This window comes from Gouania willdenowi, chromosome 21 (genome assembly GCF_900634775.1).
Source record: "Gouania willdenowi chromosome 21, fGouWil2.1, whole genome shotgun sequence".
Lineage (NCBI taxonomy): Eukaryota > Metazoa > Chordata > Actinopteri > Blenniiformes > Gobiesocidae > Gouania > Gouania willdenowi.
Window position 1 is genome coordinate 2085173 of NC_041064.1, and position 21692 is coordinate 2106864.

The 21692-nt window shown below is 35.3% G+C and overlaps 1 protein-coding gene across 1 annotated transcript in view; it reads right to left on the bottom strand.

Moving 5' to 3' along the window:
* The window catches only part of LOC114455739 (tomoregulin-2-like), a 108742-nt gene that overhangs the window by 51476 nt on the left and 35574 nt on the right, over window positions 1-21692 (bottom strand). The window contains exon 3 of the mRNA XM_028437139.1: window positions 8314-8443. Within this exon, the coding sequence (XP_028292940.1) occupies window positions 8314-8443 (130 nt within the window). The remainder of the gene's footprint in view (window positions 1-8313; window positions 8444-21692) is intronic.

A 21692-nucleotide genomic window follows, 5' to 3' on the forward strand; every position in this document is an offset into this window, starting at 1 on the left:
CTAAGGAGATGCTTCCCTCACATTTCTTAAATTGTGCAAAAATATGTAAACAAAAAGTCACTAAATTACGATAAAGACGCACCAGACTAAAAAAATAAGATATAAGATATACAACACAAATATACATAATGATTAAACAAACAAACACTCATGACAACAAAATACACAAAATGACTTCAAAGACACAAAATATGATTAAAAAAAAAAAAAAACGACAACAATAAATATGCAGTGATTTTAAAAACACAAAAGATGACTACAAAATACACAAAACCACAACAATACACACACAAACCCTGTGTTAATGCTCACATTGTATATTAATATAATGCTGGTATGAACGTTGATCATGTGACCCTCAGATCAGATACAGTCACAGAAATATAAATCATATCAAAGGTGTGTATTATGGAGGCTCTTCACACACACACACACACACAGTTAATCCTAGAGATAAACGAGTAGATGATGCTTGAAAAGACCACCTCAGTCGCCTTCTCATGTGTCGTGACCTTGGAGCGTCGTGACCTTGGAGCTAAACGTGGTGCGTTTTATGAAAAGCATTATTATTAGCTTTAAGGATCAGGATGAGATCAACAAAGAACCTTTAGTGTCTCCATGGAGACCATAGAGGTCTGAGGAGGAAAAGAGAAGCTATGGTTTCAACACCTTCAGGTCACGCTGAGGGCATACTGAGCGCTCATCGTTAAACACACTAAACATGTGGACAGATTTTTTCCTTTTTATTACACGTTTTATACATTAAAAGCACTTTGAGATGACTTTTGTTCTAATTGGCGTGATATAAATAAAGTTGAATTAAATGTATTGAATTAAAAGGAGAAAAAGGAGTTGTTCTCATTTTTGATCTATTTTGTTGGTTTAAAGTGTCTGTGGAGTCATTTTGTTATTTCTTGGTTTTTGACGTGTGTTTGTTTTGCGTTTTGAAGTCATTGTTTTTCACTTTCTTTATTTTTTTCTGTGTATATTTCTACTCGTTTTATGTGTTTTTGAATTACACGTGTATGTTTGTTGTCCTTTTGTCCATCTTTCAGTAAATTTGAATGCTTTTTAGAGTCATTTTGGGCATTTGTTTGTCATTTTGTTTGTTTTTCTTGTAATTTTATGTTTCAAAGTTATTTTCGTTCATGCTTTCTTTTTTTTGTATATATTTCTACTAGTTTTATGTGAGGCTTTGTTTAAAATATTTTTTAAGTGTGTTATTAGAGTCATGTGTGTTTTTGTTGTTTAATATGATAAACATCATTTTGTGTTTTTGAGTCATTTTTGTTTTTTTGTTGGTTTTTAATCTGATATTTTTGTGTATATTTCAAGTCATCTGCAATTTTAGCATAAATGTGTGTATTTTTACTGTCCTTTTAAGTCATTTTTTGGTAATTTCGTGTATTCTGATGTAGTTTTGTGCCATTTTCTGTAACCGTGTAGCTTATTTTACCCACTAAACATGAGAAGTGTGCAGTGGAACTGATTAGTGAGCTGCCACACACACACACACACACACACACACACACACACACACACACACACACACACACACACACACACACACACACACACACACACACACACACACACACACACACACACACACACACACACACACACACACACACACACACACAGTGTAAATAAGCCTGGTCTGTAGCAGATGATGTGGAGAGGACTTGGTGTGAAACTTATAAATATGTCTCTGATGCTACTGTAGAGCAGAGCTGTGTGACAGTAAACACTATTATTTATTCTAAGATAAATAAACACACACTGTATTTAACACTTAAACTACGTCACTTTAAATCAAACAGAAAAACTAAAGGTTGTGAAAGAACAACAAACTGATAGAAATCATGTGTTCATCAGTTCCAGGGTTTATCATCGTCTACTAAACACTAAACTGAATCCAATGGGGCGTCACTAAGGTGTCATCACCTCAACCAACAGTCAGTTGTTGTGTTTTTGTTGTCGTTCTTTTTTTTTCATTTTTTTTTCTACAGTTTTAGTTGCACTATTGGTTTTTCATTGTCTTGTGCAATTTTTGAAGAGATTTTGTGTGTTTTTGGAGTCATTTTGTGAATTTTTTTGGGTTGTTTTGTGTGTTTTTGGAGTCATTTTGTGAATTTTTTTGGTCATTGTGTGTGTTTTTCAGTCATTTTGTGGGTCATTGTGTGTTTTTGGAGTCATTTTGTGAATTTTTTTGGTCATTGTGTGTGTTTTTCAGTCATTTTGTGGGTCATTGTGTTCTTTTGGAGACATTTTGTGAATATTTTTGGGTCGTTTTGTGTGATTTTTTTTAGAGCTGTTTTGTATGTTTTTGGAGAATTTTTGTGAATATTTTCATTTTTGTGTGTTTTATGGAGTCAATTTGAAAACGTTTTTGGTTTGTGTGATTTTGGTCATTTTGTGTATTATTTTAGTCATTTTGTGTATTATTTTAGTCATTTTGTGTATAATTTTGTATATTATTTTAGTCATTTTGTGTATAATTTTGTGTATTATTTTAGTCATTTTGTGTATAATTTTGTATATTATTTTAGTCATTTTGTGTATAATTTTGTGTATTATTTTAGTCATTTTGTGTATAATTTTGTGTGTTATTTTGAACCTGAGCAGGTTTGGACGTTGACGTTTCTTGTTTTTTCTGCTGCAGTTAAACACATGGTGTCTGTAGGTGAAGCAACAAACATGGCTGAAACATGATATTTATTTAAAAGTGTATTTGTTGGAGTAAAAAATCACCACATTCTAGTGATTCCCCCCCCCCCCCCCCCCCCACCCCTGCTCTGCATTAAATACACCAACAAGTCTGAGAAAAACTCCAAAATAGGATGAAAACATGGATGACAGTCAACATTCCTCTCTCTAATATCTATAATCCCTTCATTTCTTCACTCTGTGAATGACTCAGCAACAATCAGCCTGAGTCATCTGATCACTGTGTGTGTTTTTGGGCTGTTTTGTGTGTTTTTGGGCTTTATTTGGGGTCTTTTTGTGTGTTTTTTTAGTTATTTTGTGCCTTTTCTTTTAGGCTCTTTTGTGTCTTTGAAGTCGTTTTCCACATTTTCTTTTGTTGTTTTGTGCGTTTTTTGGATCGTGTGTGTTTTTGGAGACATTTTGTGAATATTTTGATATTTGTGTGTATTTGGGTTGTTTTGAGTGTTTTATGACTCAATAAGTGCATTTTTTTGGCTCGTTTTTAAAGACATTTTGTGAATATTTTGATCGTTTGTGTTTTTGAGTCATTTTGTGCTTTTTCTTTTGGTCTTTGAAGTCGTTTAGCACATTTTTTGAGGTTGTTTTGTGCATTTTTTGGGTTGTTATGTGTGTTTTCGGAGACATTTTGTCAATGTTTTGATCACTGTTGTTGTTATTTGGGTCATTTTCTGTTTTTTTGGGTCGTTATGTGTGTTTTTTGAGTGATTTTGCACATTTTTCTTTTGGGTCAATTTTTGGGGATATTTTGTGAATATTTAGATTATTGCGTGTGTTTTTGGGTGGTTTAAAACTTTTGAGTGTTTTTTTAGTCATTTTGTGTATTTTTTGTGTCATATTGAAAATGAGAGGTTAACCAGTTCACTGTTGGTTGGACTTGTTTCAAATAAAATGTGAAGTATTTGTCATTAATTGTTATTTATTTGTGTATTTGTTCATATATTAGTCACTGAATCTCACTCTAAATAAACCAATATTGTCAGTGAATCGTATCAGGGATCACCAATCGTAGAGACACAATCTCTCTAATCTCTTCACTCCGTAAATGACTCAGCAACAATCGTGCTGAGTCATCTGATAGCAGGGATTGAGCTAATGAGCCTCACAATAGGTTCATCCAGGCTAGTCATGAGATAAATCCCAGTCGGTTTAAAACAAAGACGAGAAACATAGTAAATATCGTTTTCTTTGATCTTTAGGACGAGTAAATCTCATTTTCGTGGCAGTAGAATTAAATACTGCTGCACTTGACATGTTTATGTATTAAATTAACAATTTTTAAATGTATATTTTGATTGTGTTTTTTTTGAGTCATTTTGTGCATTTTTCAGGTCATTTCGTGTGATTTTGTTGATATTTGGGTCATTTTGGGTGTTTTTACTGAAACATTGTGATAAATGTGTCACAAATAGGACTTTGTTAAAGGAGCTACTGATTTGTTTACATTGTGACGAGTAGATTTTCATCAAAAATGACATAATTGTTAAACTGTTAAAATGTTACATGTTCTACGATGAGTTAAAAGCTTTTAGCTCGTGAAATAGATGATTTTTTATGAAATGTAATAACAATTAAACAATTGCATATATTGAGAAAGTTGTTGTAATGTTGAAACTTAAACATTCCTATCTTTTTAAGTTACTGTTACTTCTCTTTTAATATCTGACCCTTTAATTAAAATGAAACAGTTTTAAAATTTTTCATTTAGTATTTAAGAAGTGTTTATTAAACTGTTTCCACTAAACATATCATATTGGACGATCCGCACCACGTTTGTACGTCTATATGATGTTTGAAATAGATCCAGTTGTATTTCAGTAACATTTATAAATGATCTTTTTAAGAAATAATGTAAATGTCGAGCATTTACGTTTAAATGGCGTCTTTTTCAGATGTTGTCTGGTCAGCTTAATTCAACGAACGCACACGGAACAAAAAAACCCTGAAATTAGACAGAAACATTACAATACTCTAAAAATAATGGTATTATTAGCTCTCACACAGCTATTAAAATGTATTTTTAATGCTGTATTGCGTAAGATAATTCACGTGTGGCTTTGTTTTACAATGTCGTCAAACTTAGACTGAATCCAAACTGTGTCGTATTTTTTGAGACGTCCAGAAGAAACATCGTAAAAACTTTCACTCTGCATCCGACAAAGACGTTTTCTCAACATCCAACAAACGCGTCGTTTTAACGTCGTTTCCTCAATGGAATAGTTTGGTGATTTGTGTCCAAAATGACTCTAAATGAGAAGTAAACGGATAATCTTGGGTGAATGTTGTCATTTCCCAGTAGAATGCTGACACAGCTTCTATGAGTTGTTTATATGTGATCAATAAAATCTATTAAAAGTCATTTAGTTCAAGCATAAGATTAACAGTGATTAAATCTCTTTATCTGCTCCCAGTGTTGAGCCTCAGATAAACCTTCCGTCTGCTCCAAACACCGGCGGCAGACGACACTCAGTGACTGGTTCATTAGCATAGCGGAGCATTTAGCGGCTAAAGAAGCAGATACTCAGTGTCAGCACTGCTGGAAGCCAAAACAAGCGCAGAGAGAAGAAGCTCATTTTGTCGGGTCAAAGGAAACAAAAGCTAGAATTGATGCTAATGCGTCTCTTCCCGCGTCTTTAACGTAGTCGAGTGGTTTCAGGCTGTTTTTTCTCACAGATCTCATCACTTTGGGGACAGCAGAGCTGAATTCCCTGGTTCATACGTCTGTGCTGCGAGGGAAACAAGCGCCGACATACATCTATTATACTGAACTGGATTGGTGCAAATTGGATGGGAAAGGACGAGGCCATGAGGGGAGAGGAGATTGGGTTGCGGTACATGAGCGATGAAGCAGCTGAAACGCGTCCATTCTTTCCCATAAGCAGCTCGAACCAGTGGGTTTTCATGGTTTCTTAACATATTCCACTGGTTTTAAGCAAAGCTCAGAGACGCTTCTCTGCACAAAGACTTTTCCACATTACAGGCTTTGGTGTCCTACATAAGAACCAAGAACCACGCTGCAGAGCCGGGGGCGGAACTAAAGCCAACAACCCTCGACACAAACCTTGACCAAACATAGAAAGTTCCTGAACACATTAATAACACTTTACATTTACAAACAATTGTAGTTTTGTGGTTTCGCTGAAACAGTTTTTGTTTTTAAGGATTAAATTCTTGGATTTCGTGGAAAAAAGAACGGAATTCAAGAAACCATGACGACAACATTTATAGGAAATATTGTTGATCTATAATACATAATCAATACATGATCTGATTGATACTGAAGATAGTTTTCCTTTTACTTGGTTCATTTCAACATAAATATACAGGTGATTTGTCAAAGGGTTAGGGTTTGGACTGATTGATTACAGTAACAGCTGAGAACTGATGAATACAGTATCATTGTATCTGTGTTGCCAGATTGAAGAGTTCTGGTGATTTTTGAGGCGTTGTGTTTATTTTGTTTAGGTAAAACCCTAAAGAAACTAATGTGAGGTTATAAAGGTGTGTTCACACAGGAAACACCAAAGAGTTTGTCTCTATTTATTGGTGTTTTTGTGTAATTTTGTTATCGATTTGTGTTTTTTGTGTTATTTTTCTTGTCATCTTGTGTGTTTTTTGTGTCACTGTGTATTTAGGCCCGAGCGCCAGTGTTTACTTGAATCCTTTTGTGTACATCTGTCGTCTTCTTGTGCATTTCTTCAGTTGTTTTGTGTGTTTTTGCGTTATTTTCTAGTTATCACACATCTTTGGAGTCATTTTGTGTATTTTTGTTGTACATTTTTATGTTTTGTGTTATTTTTGTACTCATCTGTGTGTCTTGAGTCATTTTGTATTTTTGTTTGTATCTTTTTATCCCAGTTTTAAACACAAAATAATTCCCAAAACAAAGTATAATATATAAGTTACACATTCAAAGGTCCATTCTGTAATATTTCATCCATTCTCTTCTCTCATGAACACGGATGATGAATAAAAATGCTTGATTAATGAATCCTTTGATAGGCCCCTCCCATTCTGAGTTAATAATAAAGACGGATGTACCTGCGTCTGTGTAAAGGTCATTTTAATTTGGTTTAATGTTGTTTTTCCAAAGCTGGAGTCAGATAAGGTTGTTTCTTTTATTCAGTGAGCTGAAGCTTTCCCCCTAAATTAGATTGAATATTACACCAAATACATTCATTTGGAAATTAGTTCAAAGATGAAAGTTAGAGTGGGCAAAACGGACAGAAAAAATTGCTAAAAAAGGTTCAAAGTGTAAAAAAGTGGGCAAAAAATTATCATGAAATATGGTAAAAAGAGGTTAAAAGTGACAATAATGGGTCAACATATGTGACATTAGGTGTAAAAGTGGTAGAAATGGTTTATAAGTGCTGAACATGTCTGGAAAGTGGAAAAAATGTGTAGAAAAGTCATTTAAATGTGATAAAGTGTCAGAAATGAGAGAAATGTAGCAAAAATACATTGAAAGGAGCAAAAATATGGCATAATGCAAACAAACAAATGTTAAATAAGTAAATAAATAAATACATTTCCTGTAAATAAAAAACTATAATTATAATTAAATACAAAAGATGCAAATAAATATAATTTAAAATAAATGTAAATACAAAAATAAATCACAGGTAATGTAAACAATTTAAAAAAAATAAATACATGTAAATTAATCTAAAAATAAATAAGAAAAAATAAAAAATAACTAAAAAAAGGAAAAAAATATTAATGTAAATAAATAGAAAAGAAAAAATGAATCAATTAAAACATTAAATAAACAAACAAAAGTACCGTAATTAATGACTTTTTTTTAACTAACTCGTAGTTTGTGACTTTAAACTTGTCATAGATTTATTTTTAAATACTGCAGGATAAATGGAAAGGTTTGGAAGATAAAGCGTAGAATCAAATGAATCACATGTGACTTTATATTTAACTTCCTCTGGATGGTGACGTCGTCTCTAAGAACTTTATTTAAAAACTAAACTGAAATGTTTACAGAAGTGAACAACAGTGATGTTGTTGTTCTGTGACTAAACCAAACCAATTATTCTCATTCTATTTTACGACTGTTACAGTAAAACTGGGTCCTTTGATAGTTTTTACACATTACATCATAAAAGGTCACATCTGTCCACGTGTATTCTTCTTTTTACGTTGTTTAACACTGAAAACTGGAATAAAGTGTGTAATTAACACGTTGCTGCTGCTGCTGCTGTATTTGATCCATCACCTCCACCTGGAGTTATTATTTACACGTGTGTGGGTTTTAGAGCATTATAAGTACATATATTAATATTTATGTTTATATATCGTGGTACGTACCATCAGGACAGTCTATCTGTGTGTGTGTGTTTTAGAGCGTTATGAATACATATATTTATAATTATATTTATATTTATATTTATATTTATATTTATATATTGTGGTACGTACCAGCAGGACAGTCTATCTGTGTGTGTGTGTGTGTGTTTTAGAGCGTTATGAATACATATATTTATATTTATATTTATATTTATATTTATATTTATATTTATATTTCTATTTATATTTATATTTATATTTATATTTATATTTATATATTGTGGTACGTACCAGCAGGACAGTCTCCCTCTGACAGGATCAGGACCTCAGACTGAAGTTTACAGGCGTCTCTGCGCAGGAAACACTCGTTCTGATAGTTCTTGTTGTTGTTGCCGCACACGGGGACGTAGTCGTTGTTGCACTGCAGGAGGAGAGAAAAGGAAACGAGGTGAACGAGGGACAAGCGGAGAACGGGTGAGATTAAAAAGGGTCAGGAAAGGTAATCTGAGCAGAAAGCTCACAGACTGAAATGAAGTGAAAGTGTCCCACTGGTTTTTATTGTAATGTTCTAGAGCTGTACACACAATGCTTAGAGCTCCATATTTCTACGTGAAACATGAGCGACTCCGACCACACCTCGTCTGGATCGGTTCATTATCACAGAAACATGATTCAAAATGGGACGATTGTTTGGTTTGAATATTAAAAAAACACATTCCTCATCACTTTACAGCACAAGTATTTGTTTGAATCCCTGTCAAACATTTGTTTTTCAAGCCTCAAAATTACACAATGTATTTCCTGAGACAAACATTACAGAATAAATTATTCATTTTCTCAACAAAATCAAGATCAATTTGTAATTTGACACAGATTAGAGACATGCAGGTTTTAAGACAATATCACACATTTAAATGTAACTTTCTCCCGTCCGGGAGAAATAAGGAGACGGAAACGTCAAATATCATGCTTCATGACGTGAACTAAACCCCACCCACAAGTTTAGGGACAATATCACCATAATATTCAAACCATAATATTTCACTGTAAAACAGGTGGTTTAATGTGTAGTAAGTGTCGCAAAAAACAGACGCACTGTCAAAGCAGAGACTTTTAAACTTAACAATAACAATAATAATAATGGTTAAGTCAATTAACCACATTAAAGCTGCAGTATGTAGAATTGTGAGACTTGTATGGAATCAACCACACTGAAAATTAAATCATATCTTAATAAAATCATACTTTTACTAGGTTAAAGTCTTAATATTTTTAGATTAAAATCATAACATTTCGAGAACAAAATCATAATTTCCTGAGATGAAAGTTTTAATATTTCAAAATTAAAGTTGTAATTTTATTAGAATGAAGCAGTGTCTTAATAAAATTGTAATTTCATGTGATCAAAGTCTAAATATTTGAAGATAAGTCTTTTGAGATTAAAGTCTTAATTATTCGAGATTAAAGTCTTAATTATTCGAGATTAAAGTCTTAAAATTTCTAGATTAAAGATGTAATATTTTGAAAATAAAGTTGTAATTTTATGACAAGTTGTATCTTAATTGAATCATAATTTCTTGAGAATAAAGTCTTAATATTTCAAGATTAAAGTCTTAAAATTTGGAGAATAAAGTTGTAATTTTATGAGAATGAAGTCAAATCTTAATAAAACTTTTATTATATGAGCTTAAAGTGGTAATATTTCAAGATTAAAGTTGTAATATCTCCATAATAAAATAGTAATGTTAATCGTTACTGAGCTCCTGAACAATAAAATCACAATAGAACATGTTATTATTAAAGGACAGTATGTGTGAGTGTTGCTGGTTCTAAACCCAGTGTCTGATAAACAGACCATCATACACCTGTGCTCTGCCCTTGTTGCTCCACTTAAGCAGTTGGAGGTTAAATCACTTGCTCAAGGGCAACCCAGAAAAAAAAAAACGACTCCTCCTCAAAACCACTGACGCATAATATTCCTCATTTATTCCCACGCATGGTTTATTGAGTCTAGATTTACTCATGACTGATGGCATTGGATCTAAGTTGTTTCTTTTCTTCTTGTGTTTTAAGCACTCGGGGAGAGAAACTCCTTTGATTTGATATTGATTGGTCGCCGCGACACTGTGGGAATAAGTAATCAGATTACTGAGCTGAGAAATATGATCCAGTGGCTCCTGGGAAAGAACCAACAACTATAAGAAAAACATCTCTGCCTCATTTCATTGAAACGTGCTGAGGAACGGGCAGCGTGTCAATGTGTGGCGTTGCCACGACGACAAAGACCAAAGTGGACGCTTCCCACAGGAGGAGATAAGGAGCTCAAAGCCTTTTGTCCTCACTCGTGTTTCTCTTTGTGTCTCACAAGGATTAGTGTGGAATCTTCCCCTCATAAAGCATGACTCAGCTAAAAGTTTAATAATAGTTAAAGTAGCTAGTACGACTCAGCTAACACTTTAATAACAATAGTTATAGTAGCTAGTATGACTCAGCTAAAACTTTAATAATAGTTATAGTAGCTAGTACGACTCAGCTACACTTTAATAATAATAGTTATAGTAGCTAGTACGACTCAGCTACACTTTAATAACAATAGTTATAGTAGCTAGTACGACTGAGCTAACACTTTAATAACAATAGTTATAGTAGCTAGTACGACTGAGCTAACACTTTAATAACAATAGTTATAGTAGCTAGTACGACTGAGCTAACACTTTAATAACAATAGTTATAGTAGCTAGTACGACTCAGCTACACTTTAATAAAAATAGTTATAGTAGCTAGTACGACTCAGCTACACTTTAATAACAATAGTTATAGTAGCTAGTACGACTGAGCTAACACTTTAATAACAATAGTTATAGTAGCTGGTACGACTCAGCTAAATCTTTAATAATAGTTATAGTAGCTACTACGATGCAGCTACACTTTAATAACAATAGTTATAGTAGCTAGTACGACTCAGCTACACTTTAATAACAATAGTTATAGTAGCTAGTACGACTGAGCTAACACTTTAATAACAATAGTTATAGTAGCTGGTACGACTCAGCTAAATCTTTAATAATAGTTATAGTAGCTACTACGACGCAGCTACACTTTAATAACAATAGTTATAGTAGCTAGTACGACTCAGCTAACACTTTAATAACAATAGTTATAGTAGCTAGTACGACTCAGCTACACTTTAATAATAATAGTTATAGTAGCTAGTACGACTCAGCTACACTTTAATAACAACAGTTATAGTAGCTAGTACGACTCAGCTACACTTTAATAACAATAGTTATAGTAGCTAGTACGACTCAGCTACACTTTAATAACAACAGTTATAGTAGCTAGTACGACTCAGCTACACTTTAATAACAATAGTTATAGTAGCTAGTACGACTCAGCTAACACTTTAATAACAATAGTTATAGTAGCTAGTACGACTCAGCTACACTTTAATAATAATAGTTATAGTAGCTAGTACGACTCAGTAATAAATTAAAAAAAGAATAAAAAAAAAAATATATATATCTACATATATATAATTTAACTTTGCCTAAACAAACAACCACAGCGCTAAATTAAAATACAATGTTAGTTTTTCAAGTTCAACAAAAAAAATTAATAAATGTGAAATTTACTTTAAAATGTAAAGCACAACTTAATTGTTAAATATTACTTGTGTCTGTAATGTCAAATGCGTTTTTCACATTACGTGTCCAACCACAAAAACAATTCAGCTTCCTTTGAATATTTAGCAAAACAGAAGATTATTGTTAAGTAATTATTTGATAATATCGCTAACACACTACAGTTGATCTACTCACGAGGTTTGTGTCGTCAAACGCTCAAAACTAAGAAAATATTGCATATGAGATCATTTTCTCTTTGTTCTTTTTCTTTTCTATCCATTTTCCTTCTTGTTTTCCACACATCACTGACTTTCTCACAGACAGCCATCCATATGGTGTCTCTCCTGCTCATGCACTCACGTTAGCCTGTTTGATGGATACTGGCTTTTTTTTTTTTTTTTTTTTTTTAAAACAACCATCAAAGTGCATAGATGAAATGTTCCCTTTGTTTGGATTTAATGACGTCTGGGAACCAGAAATAATAAATCATTGACGAACGAAGAAAAAAAAAAGTCTGTTGGAAATGAAAAGTTTTGTGGTAATGCAACACCACATTAGCACTAATGCTACGTCTGCTTTCAACAACTGGAACTCAACCAAGACGGTCTTCACTTTTGATTTACGCACCAATAAAAACACCATCACACACACACACACACACACACACACACACACACACACACACACACACACACACACACACACACACACACACACACACACACACACACACACACACACACACACACACACACACCTAAAATACTGCTTTGTCATCATTCTTCACATTTGATTTAGTATCTAAACATCTTTGATCTGCATAAAACATGGTGTGAAATTTATGTCAATGTTAACATTTATGGTCTAGTTTTAATACCTGTAATTTATATTTATGTCAACATGCAGTGATGCTGATGTGTATTAATGAAGATGCTGATGCTAACATCCAGATGTTTATTTGACCACTGGATCAGGGACCAGATCCGTGTGTCAGATTGACACATTATTGAACTTTAGATTTTCAGTGATTGTGGAAAACTGCCGAAAAAAAACTAATATAACGTTCAGTAACGGGAAAAAGCATGATTTTTTTTTTCCATCTCTTTTTAAATTCAAAAATGATTTTAAAAAATCATTTCTGATTGTCCAAAAACATGCATGTTTTTGGACAATGTCACACATTTACTCACCATTTTCCACCAAAAAATGAGTGATTTATTGTCAAGAAAGTGTGATAAACTGATAAATATGTCCAATTCCACTAATAATTCTGTTTAAAATCTTAATACGTGTTACGGATAACGTAGGGATGATTTTATCCTGTTACTGAACATGAATGCAGAGTTTCATCTGAAGTGTGTTTTTAATGTGTTGGTTCATATTATTATGATTGCATTCAAATGTAAAAAAAGGTTCTGGTACAAAGTGTTTTTGGAGTTATTTTTTATATACACTAATTTTGTGTGTTTTTGGAGTCATTTTTGTTTTGCTTTTGTGTAATTTCCAGTCATTTTGTGTGTTTTGGGGAGTCAGTTTTCACATAAACAGACACGCATGTTAAGGGACAATATCACACATTCACACGCTATAAACAGGCGTCCAACTCCTCGTGCTACATGTTAAGGTTTAGTGATCATCAACAATCACACACGTTGTGTTTGAGAGTGATTCACCAGTAAACATGTGTTACACGTGTTACACGTTTACACATTTACACATTTACACACCCTCAGCCGACAGTTAAACTGTCAGCTGAGGGTTAGCATTAAGGCTAACGTCGCTCTTGCAGCGTAATCTTCCGTAATTATCCTACTTCTTAAGCCCTTTGAGTCCAAGAATCCTCTCCATAAAAAGCTGAAACTACAACCTGTGAATAGGAAACCAGCACATTGTTGTTTTATGATGTTCAACGCTAGCTTCACATTACACTATAGTGGACTGACTGCTGCAGGTGCTGCAATAATGAGACGCAGTGCACACACACACACACACACACACACACACACACACACACACACACACACACACACACACACACACACACACACACACACACACACACACACACACACACACACACACATTAAATGCAGTGCTCACAGGGTGTGATAACTGCAAAGAAGAGCTTCTAAAATAACCGTGGCATCCCTTCAGGACGCCGCGAGCGCTGTAACCATCAAGTGTAACGTTGTTTTTAACAAGTGGAGCAGGAAAAGATGGAAGAACACACGCTAAAGACAATAAAAGGAGGAGGAGGAGGTGCACACTGGCTCCTGATCAAAGGAATCAGGAAAGAGGAGAAGCTGCACTGATGATGATGATGATGATGATGATGATGATGATGATGAGTGGAAGAAAGTTTGTTAATGCTAACGCTCACGGGGAGAAGTCAGAGGGAAAGGATGAGAGTGAAACAGAAGGAGGTGAAGATGTGAGGGGAGGGAGAGAGTTGGCAGGATAAAAAATAAAGAAGAAGAAGAAGAAGAAGAAGAAGAAGAAGAATAAAAGAAGAAGAAGAAGAAGAAGAAGAAGAAGAAGAAGAAGAAGAAGAAGAAGAAGAAGAAGAAGAAGAAGAAGAAGAAGAAGAAGAAGAAGAAGAAGAAGAAGAAGAAGAAGAAGAAGAGTCCGTTGCCTAAAGACACTCAGACATTGAACGCTACACAATAAAAAGGAAGAGAAGAAGAAATGGACAGAAAATCCCCTCAAAGGAAAAAGAAAAATGAAAATATGGCAACTGTACAAAGAGCTGTGATTCTGTGAATAGCTGACTGCAGAGGCCCCTCCCCCTCCACAAAATGCCCAAATCCTCTCTCTCTCTCTCTCTCCATCCTTAACCTGAGGATTCTGAGGTTTTAATGCCAGACGTGATGCAATAAGAGGGAAAGCTGCCCATTGAACCCTGCGGGTGTCTTTACACACTGTGCACCCCCCACCTACCAACCCATCTCTTGATCTCTGCAGCTTTTGACTCTCAGCCCAGAGGAAGAGGAGCTCATTTAACCCCTAAAGCCTTCCTGAGCAAACACAGGATGAAAGGTGAGGCTGATTCTTTCTCACACTCATAAACTCATGTTTAGAGTCTGTTTCAGGACTAATAACGTGATCATTTTTCACAGAAAACACAAACAGACTAAAATAGAACCTTCAGGAACATTCTGGACTGTTACAAACCTTCAACATGAGATGAGAACCAGTTCTCGTCCAGCCTCCTAAATCTGTGGACCCTTCGTTCTTTGGTTAAAACAAAGGCTCCTATAATTCACAGTCAACCTCTACATGTTGATTTCAAACTGTTTTTACTGGTTTACCATTTTATCTTTGACAGCTCCAAAAGCCCACTTCTGCTAGCTGAGAGACAGTCTCTCCAGCTTGTCCTGGGTCTCCTTCTAGAGGGATGTGCCTCAATCAGGTGCTCTAACCACCTCATCTAGTTTTTCTCAATGCAGAGGAGCAGCGGCTCTACTCCGAGCACCTCCCTGATGACAGAGCTTCTCATCCAGTCTCTAAGGGAGAACCCAGACACCCTACGGACAAAACTCATTTCAGCCGCTTGTACCCGCCATCTTATAGTGCACAACACGTATGTCGTCATGTCTACTACCAGACCGCAGGTTGTGCCTGCAAAAAATTAACTAAAATATTAAAACTGCTACTGATAAATTCACAATTATTCTACATATTTGAAAACAATATTTTTATGTCATCTGAATGTACAGCATGACTGGTCACCTACACACCACAGAGTGTTTCCTCTTTGCTGTGTTTTTACAAATGTATTATTTGTGGTTCGTGAAACCAAACTTCATAACCAACAAGTTAACGGACATGTTTAGCTCCGCCTCTCGATCCTGCTTGTGTGTGTGAGTGTGTGTGTCTCACACACACACACACACACACACACACACACACACACACACACACACACACACACACACACACACACACACACACACACACACACACACACACACACACACACACACACACACACACACGTTATTGTCACATTATGAAAAAGTAGGAATTAGTTCTGGCCCGAGTTAAAATGCTTTCGAGTCCGAGACGAGACCGAGACCTTTAAAATTTGGTCTTGATACTACAACACTAACCGCAGGTACAAGTTACGTAGATGAAAAGCCGTTCTTTCCTTTAATTTTTTTAAAGTTAATATATATCATTATAATGTTTGAATAATAAACACATAGTTTTATTTATTATACAACAGACATTCCAAGAGTGCTGATATAAACCAACAGCTGCACTGGGACGTGTTACAGATCATATCATTCCACTGTACAGCTGATCTAAATACACTGTGTACTCATCACTTTTTGAACTCGTTTTGTTGCAAAATTATTAAATTAATAAAACTCTTAATCTCTTGTCACTTATTACTGTAAACTAATAAAACGCACTAATTATCAGCACTGGTATGATTCAGCACTCCTTCTCTTACTCAAAGTCCATGTAAAGCAAATTCTGACATTTTCTTCTAAACACACAAAATAGGTCATAAATGTTTTCCTTATAACATGTAAAAAGCCATTCAACCATTTAGAATGTAAATGTGGAGCTAGGATTTACAAACTGTTGCAGGATTTAATGGGCGGGTCAGAAATCACAGCCACGTTACGTAACGTAGCATAAACCCGACCCTGCTGCTGAAGCACACCAAATTTCCGCAGCCTCCAGCGGGCGCAATGTGTGATAAACTCAGAACACACATTTATTTCTGCTTTACACAGACTTTAAATCAAACGTTGATATATCTTAAAGGGGCAGTATTATGAAAATAATCACTTTCTAATGGTTGTGCTACAGTGATATACATCCCTTTAGCCTCACTCAGTGTAAAAAGTTATGTTTCCTCCCTCCCTTGTTATTCCACATTTTGTAAAAAGTCAGTTCCAAACGGGACAGTTGGATTTTTCCCGTCCCGTGACGTCACACCTTTGAGATCTGACGTGTTTGTGAGACAATGCAACGCAGCGGTTGGACAAAACAGCGAAGATGACAAGAAAGCAATGTAGCACCTTCGGCAAGCGTTAGAAGTGTAGAGTAGAACTCTTCTGCTGCTGCTGTTCTGGTTCTACAGACATATACCGCTGGCGTGTGGCGCACACGTTTCATGAAACAGTGTTTTTCTGACTCACAATCACAATAGCCACTTAAATAGCCATGTGTTTTACTGTAATGTGCAGTTTTTTGGCTGAAAACAATAACAAGAGTGTGTGGATAGTGTCTACAGACACGCCCACTCATGAATATGCATAAGTAGGCCATAAAACAGCCCGTTTTTAGAATTGCTCAGAAAGTGACTTTTCAAAGGCTAAAAATCCAGAAAACAGGTGAATTTGCAAAAATAAACCTAAAAAACTATGTTTTTGAGGTTCTTAGAACAAATAGAACAAATAGAAAAATAGCAGAATATTGGACTTTTAACTTATAAAAATAAATAGGAAATTTAAACTTTAAACTTACTCTTGTATTCAAAGCAGCACATATTGATGATGTCATGTTTATTTCTAGTTTCTTCAAAACGTGTGTTTTACGGCGTCAGGCCGTGTCATCTGACTGAGGTTTTGCTGAGTCATAAGTCCATTTGGTCTGATATCTAATACCTCACTGTGAAACCTGAGGATGTCCTATAAACTACAGCGTAGAGCTCCGTGAATCAGTGCTCGGACACAGACCTGCAGACGAGTGATGAACCAAATGCAGGTGTAGGTTTGAAGCGTGGGAACTAATGAGAGGAAAGTGTGAGAAATGAGACAGAAGGATGGATTATTCCGTTATTTAGTGCTGTGGTGGCCAAACAACATCTGGACAGTTGTGTGGTATCACTGAGAATACACAGCAGGGAGTGTTACTGTATCTCCTGTTTCTGTGAATGTATTTGTGTATGAATGCATAAGTTGTGCTGCTGCTCTGATTTTTCCTTTCTCGTGTTTTAACTTCCTGTAGCGTCCTGTAGGGGCTGCTGTGGTTCCTACTCTCCACTCCACTTCACTGCCTGCTTTCCAAAATAAAATCCCAGTAGTGGTCCTACAGTGGTGGACCTGCTGCTGTCTGTGATCATCATCGACTACATCTGCCACCTGTGCTCTGGAAACCATTTCCACCAAGTCTCAGCTAGCTTAGCTTAGCATAGCATGGTTGACTCTGCCGCAATAATAACCACTAGTGGGTTCTTATTTATTTTTTTCACTAAACTGCAGCTGAAAGCAAATGAACAAAAACTGGTGTTATTTTATATATATTTCCTCAATTTGGAGCAATTGTGGTGTCATTTAGTACATTTTCATCCCATTTTGTGCATTTTGCTGTGGTTTTGTTTTTCTCCTATTTTGTGTTTTTCTGGTGTTGTTTTGCATATTTTATAATTTGCATACTCAGATTGTGAATGTTTTTTTTTGTTATTTTGTGTATTTGTTAATTGTGAGTTATTGCTTTCATTTAGCATATTTTTTCTCTCTTTTTATGGGTTTTTGTTGTCGTTTTCTGTTTTGTGTATTTTCTGTCATTTTGTCAGTAACTTCTCATTTTGTGTAGATTTGTCATTTGTATTTTCTTTGTTTTCATGTCAAATAATTCTTTCATTTTGTGAGTTTTTGTGGTCGTTTAATGATTTTCTTGTGTTATTTTTTGTGTATTTTGCTATTTTGCATTTTTGTTGTAGTTTTCGATTTTTTGTCGTCACCTTATGTGTTTTTCTGTCATTTTGTGCGTTTCCTTTTCGGGCCACGTGGTTCCTACGCTCCTCTCCTCCATTCGCCTGCATTTCAAAATAAAATGCCAGTTGTGGTCCTACAGTGGTGGACCTGCTGCTGTCTGTGGATCATCATTGACTACATCTGTCGACTGTGCTTTGGAAACCATTTCCACCAAGTCTCAGCTAGCTTAGCTTAGCATAGCATAGCATGGTTGACTCTGCCTCAATAATAACCACCAGTGGGTTTGACTTTGAATAAACTGCAGCTGACAGCAAGGGAACAAAAACAGGAGGAGAAATAAAGAGTGAACGATAAATGCAGCAAGAAGATGAGGGCGAAGGGCTAAGAGAGGGGGAGGGGCTAGAATCAAAGGTGGAAAAGTGCAAGTGATGGGGACGAGGAAGAGGAGTAAGAGGAGGAGGAGGGTCAGCGTGAGACGAGTGACAGCCATGATGGAACGAGGCAGAGAACAAACCCAGTGAGTGGGAGAGAAAAGAGAGGAGGAGAGCGAACACATCAGGACAGAAGGAGAAACGCACAGAAAAACAAACATGACAGGACATCAGCATCAATAAGAGAGAAAAACAAAAACGACAGACGTCATGGCCCAAAGTGATGAAACCACACAGATGTTCAATCACGAGAACAAAGAAAACGACGTTGTTCCATAACGACATGATGGAGAATGACTCTGCACCTAAACCCCAAAATAAAGGTCCAGAGAGCAGGGACCCTCCAAAATAAAGGTCCAGAGAGCAGGGACCCCCACTGTAGCTGAAGGTGGTTGAACACAGACATGAACATTGAAGAACAGTCATGTGGAGACAGGACCATCTATAAGGGGGAATAAAGGAGAGATTTTTGGGGTCCATCCATAAAGTCAGTAAAATGATGGTCCATTGTTCTATGAATCTGTGATAACCACATTTATTTATTCATCTGAATAATATCCACTGTTATCCAGGAACATTTATTATTATTATAATCATCTTAAAGATGGAAATCCTTGTTTTAATCAGTGAGTAGGGAGTGCCACCTACACGGCGTGGAAGGCCTCCAGCAGTGGGGAGAAGAGGGCGGCGGCTGCTGCTCCTCCAGCCCATAGACTGTAACCACAGCCCTTAGAACCAATCCCTATCCTCAAGTTCCAGGTCAACTACTGTCTGCATACACAATCATAAGACGAAGGAGGCGGGACCCACTGACTGTTGATCTTTGAGACAGTGCTCAGCGCTTGTGGCCACTAGGGGCGCTTGACAAGAAAGTTACTGGTCTAGCGCCCCTAGTGGCCAAAAGTTACACAGTGTGCCTTTAAAAGTAACAATAATGGGTCAACATTGCACCATAGTTTGTAGCCATGTTAGAAATGTAAATCATTGTTTTAATCAGAAATAAAATGGGTTAAAAGGTGGTAAAATGGGATTTTAAAAACCACAGAAATTGGTTAAAAGTTGCAAATTAGAGTGGAGAAAAACAGACGAAAAGTGTCATATTGGAACAATTAGTTTAAACTGGCAAAAAATGGATTGATAAAATGTGGATGTGGTTAAATTGTCAAAAAATAGCATGAAATACAGTGAAAAGAGGTTAAAAGTGACAATAATGGGTCAACATATGTGACATTAGGTGTAAAAGTGGTAGAAAATGGTTTATAAGTGATGAACATGTCTGGAAAGTGGAAAAATGTACAGAAAAAACACTGAAATGTGATGTAGAAGTGTCAGAAATGTGAGTAATGTAGCAAAAATGTATTAAAAGCAGCAAAAATATGGAAACAAAAAGTGATGAAAAAAAGGGTAAAATATGGAAAGTTGCAGAAAAAGGGTAAAAATAAAAATATAGAAAGTTTGTTGAAGGTATCTGTCCTAAACAACAACGTGGGCGATCACAAAAGGTTTATAACGTCAAAATGTTTCGCTGGAGATAACGAAGACGAGGACTTTTAACAGGAACCAAAGCATTTATTACACGACACTTTTTATGTTTGAGCGTCTGAAAATCATCAAAATCATTATGTTTGGAATGATTTCATGGAACAAAGCATCCAACATATTTACAGTGATGATCAGAGTCATTGAGGAGGATTCTTGGCTTCGTTATGAAACAGATCATCTAAAGTTCAATGGTTGGCCAAGCTGCGTAAAACGCATCATTAACTGCACTAAGGAGCCATATTAATTGATAAGAGCGTGTTTTTAGTGCATCAAACTTAAAGTAATGACTGCTGATGTCAGCATTAGCACACATCTGGTCATCTATGGTTCAACTCATTTATATCAACAACACAAAAGAAAACTTAATTTAATCAGTTTGATTATTGTTGATTTCTGAGTTACAAATATTGCATTATTCAATATTTATGGTAGAGATGGAGAGTTTTGTTCACAGCAGAGCCTCAGAAATGTGATCGTCTGCTCCAAGGGTCACATGATCAACATTCATGTCAACATTTAGATCAAAGACCAATCAGAGCGTTGTTATTTTTGTATATTTTTATCTCATTTTGTCTCTTTTTTGTGTCATTTTTGTGTTCTTGGCACCATTTACTATATTTTTCTCTTATTTTGCATTTTTCGTCATCATTCTGTGTGTTTTTGGTGCGTTTTAGGATGTTGTTCTCATTTTGTGTGTTTTTGTCATTGTTTGTGAGTTCTTGGTGTCATTTAATAAATGTTTTCTCATTTCGTAGGTTCTTATTGTTGTTTTGTATGTTTCTGGTGTAAATATATATATATATATATATATATATATATATATATATATATATTTTTCCCCGATGTGTGTTTTGCCATTATTTAGTGTGATTTGGTGTCATTTAGTAAATTTTTATTCAATTTTGTGTGCTTTTGTCATTTTCTCTAAATGTTTTTTTTTTGTCATTTCATGTGCTTTGTGTCATTTAGTACATTTTCCCATTATTTTGTGTGTTTCTTCTGTAATTATGCATATTTTTCTCTTATTTGTACGTTTTTTTTATAGTCGTGTATTTTTATTGTTGTTTTGTGGGTTTAGGGAGTTTTTTTGTGTATTTTTGTAGTAATCTTGTGTTATTTTATTGTTTTCTTGCTTATATTTTCTTTTTTATGCAATAAAATCTCTCATTTTGTCTGTTTATGGTCTTATTTTTGAATATTATTGTGGTTATCTTGTATTTTTGTGTGTTTATGGTGTTTTGTGTGTGTATTTTTGTCCTCATCTTTCCTGTCATTTAATGCGTTTCCTTTTTGGGCTGAACAAAATGTGACTGAGGGCCACATCTGGCCTCGGTAGTTCTCCATGTGCAAACAGTTTGTGGGTCAGTTTTTTTTTATTTTTATTGTGGAGCAGTGAGTCG